The sequence below is a fragment of the Manihot esculenta genome, chromosome 8 (genome assembly GCF_001659605.2).
Source record: "Manihot esculenta cultivar AM560-2 chromosome 8, M.esculenta_v8, whole genome shotgun sequence".
NCBI lineage: Eukaryota > Viridiplantae > Streptophyta > Magnoliopsida > Malpighiales > Euphorbiaceae > Manihot > Manihot esculenta.
This window is the reverse complement of record NC_035168.2, coordinates 20055824-20058113: the sequence shown is the minus strand read 5'-3', so window position 1 is coordinate 20058113 and position 2290 is coordinate 20055824. Positions and strand designations below refer to the sequence as shown.

At 37.3% G+C, this 2290-nt stretch overlaps 1 protein-coding gene across 1 annotated transcript; it reads left to right on the top strand.

Moving 5' to 3' along the window:
- The first annotated feature begins 706 nt into the window (after positions 1–706).
- LOC122724329 lies at positions 707–1216 on the top strand. Its single transcript, XM_043958801.1, has 2 exons — positions 707–767; positions 837–1216. The coding sequence occupies exons 1-2, from the start codon at positions 759–761 to the stop codon at positions 1170–1172; spliced, it is 345 nt and encodes a 114-aa protein (XP_043814736.1). The 5' UTR covers positions 707–758; the 3' UTR covers positions 1173–1216.
- Positions 1217–2290: the final 1074 nt, after the last annotated feature.

Genomic DNA, 2290 nt, shown 5'->3' with positions numbered 1-2290 from the left:
ACTTGGGATAAAACCCAAGGAAATTGCATGATCTAGCGTCATCTCCATACGTTTGGGTAGCTAGGATTGGATCTCTCTATTTCTTAATGCAATTGACAATTGTTTTGATGCCTAAGGCCCAAGGACGTTCCTTGGCAATTTGTTGATTAGTAATTAATTAGATGACGTTCCCTAATTGATTTAATCATAAGGAGAGATAATAGTGGTGAGAAGCGTCTTCCATCTCCATAAACTAATCTATTGAATCAACCAAAAGAACAAAGTGTTTGTGATCAACCCCAATGACTAAAGTGGATCCAATACTTCAACTAGAGTTTTCTTATTATTTATTTCTCTTTTATTTTATTATTCACTTATTTTAATTGCTTTTAGTATTTTATTAATCAAATCAATCTCAAAACCCCCCATTTTATTTTTACTGCGATTTATTTTTATTCCGCTTTCAGTTTATCTCATTTTTTGTTTATCTCATTGTTTCAGTTTATTTTATTGGTCTTGTTGAGAAAAAAATAAATAGGTAATCAATTCTCTGTAGATTCGATCCTTCACTACTATCTGCAGTTGTAAATTGTTGATAACCAAGAAGGTTATTTTTGACCGGCTTCGACAACCGCGAGTCAAAAATTGGCGCCGTTGCCGGGGAATTGATTTAACTTATTTATTTTTCTTTCAGGACCAAATTTCAAAAAAAAAAAAAAAAAAAAAGAGCACTCTGTGCAGAACCATCTTCTGAAACATCTCAATTGCACATCTGAATCATGGATGAGGTAAGTAGATCTGATTTTTATTTTCTGACATCTTTTATGAAAGACCTTGCCATAGACATAGTGCAACAGGTTCAAGCATCCCAGCTACCAACACCATGTGGGAATTATGCATACGTAGGATATCCAACTAATCAATGTTCTACACGTTATGAGTATGACCAGCCTAGACATACATTTGGAGGATACTATGAACAGCCAAGGCATGATCCATACTATAACACATATGGCTACGCTGAGGCTAACGACTACCAGGACTATCAAGGATACCAAGCCCAACCAACACCTCCAAGTTCAGACCCCGCCATTAGTGAGTTGGCAAAGACTTTGCAAATGATGCAACAGCAGATGGATCAAATGGCCACCTCATTAAATGCGATAATGTTAAGAAGAGAGGAAGAGCTTTAAGATGTATGGGATGATGATGAAAGTTCACAAGTTCAAGAACAAGCTGCTGAAGAAACACAACCAGAAAACTATTTGTCCAAACAAACTGGTGAAACAGAGCCTGTTGATAATTTAGATATCATTGATTGTTTAAGTGAAAATATTTTTTATGTAAATCAAGATGATATACTAAATGATGATCTTTGCAGGAAAGAGAGCCAGAAAGAGCCAGAACTGAAAGAAACTAATTGTTGCATCCAACAGGTGAACTGCAGCCAAGCACAGACTGAAGAGGGCTCTGTCGCACCTCTTTAGAAGAATTCGCAGATGAGCTTTGTGCAACCTGAAGCCACCTCCATCTCATCCTTTCAGCTTCCAAAGCATGTGAGCTCTCCCAGTCCTCCCTTTCAGTCAGATCTTGCACAGAAGGAGCAAATTGAAACCAATTCAGCCATAGATCCAACGCAAACAATCCATGCTCACAAGGAACAAGTGGAAGTTCAAGAGCCCAAACCAAAAGACCATGCAGATCAATGCCTTCCCAAACCTCCGGATAAGGTAGAGTTTGTTTTGCCTGAATTCAGTACTAAATTGCAGCTAGCCATAGAGAAACATGAATTGGAGTTCAAAGTGCTTCCCAATCATCTCAAAAATGCAAACATAAGGGCTAGAGGCACACCTCATCTGAAAGAAGAGAAGCTAATCATGTTGCTTCATGAGTACATGGAAAAAATAGGATGGGTTTTGACTAAATCAAAATGAGTGCTACACTTTTTGCTCAATGCAGTTGGGACTCTTTTCCCCTCTCCAATTACTTGAGCCTTGATCAAGTGGATCACACCACGCACACCACACCCAGGGGAGTACTCAGTTTCCTTTGTTCTTTTGTGTTTCTTATACATTGAGGACAATGCATGATTTAGGTGTGGAGATGCATATTTCTGAATTTTTACTTTTTGAGTTTATTTTTGCTTTGATTTCTAGTTTGCTTGCATTAGTTGAAAATTTTTCATTTTTGCTTTCAATAACACACACAGATAGCCACAGTTTTTTATTATTTATTTTGTTTCCGTTTTGAGATGCTTTACTCAATCTTATAGACTATGTTGGATAAGCTTTTCTTTCCATGACCCCATTGA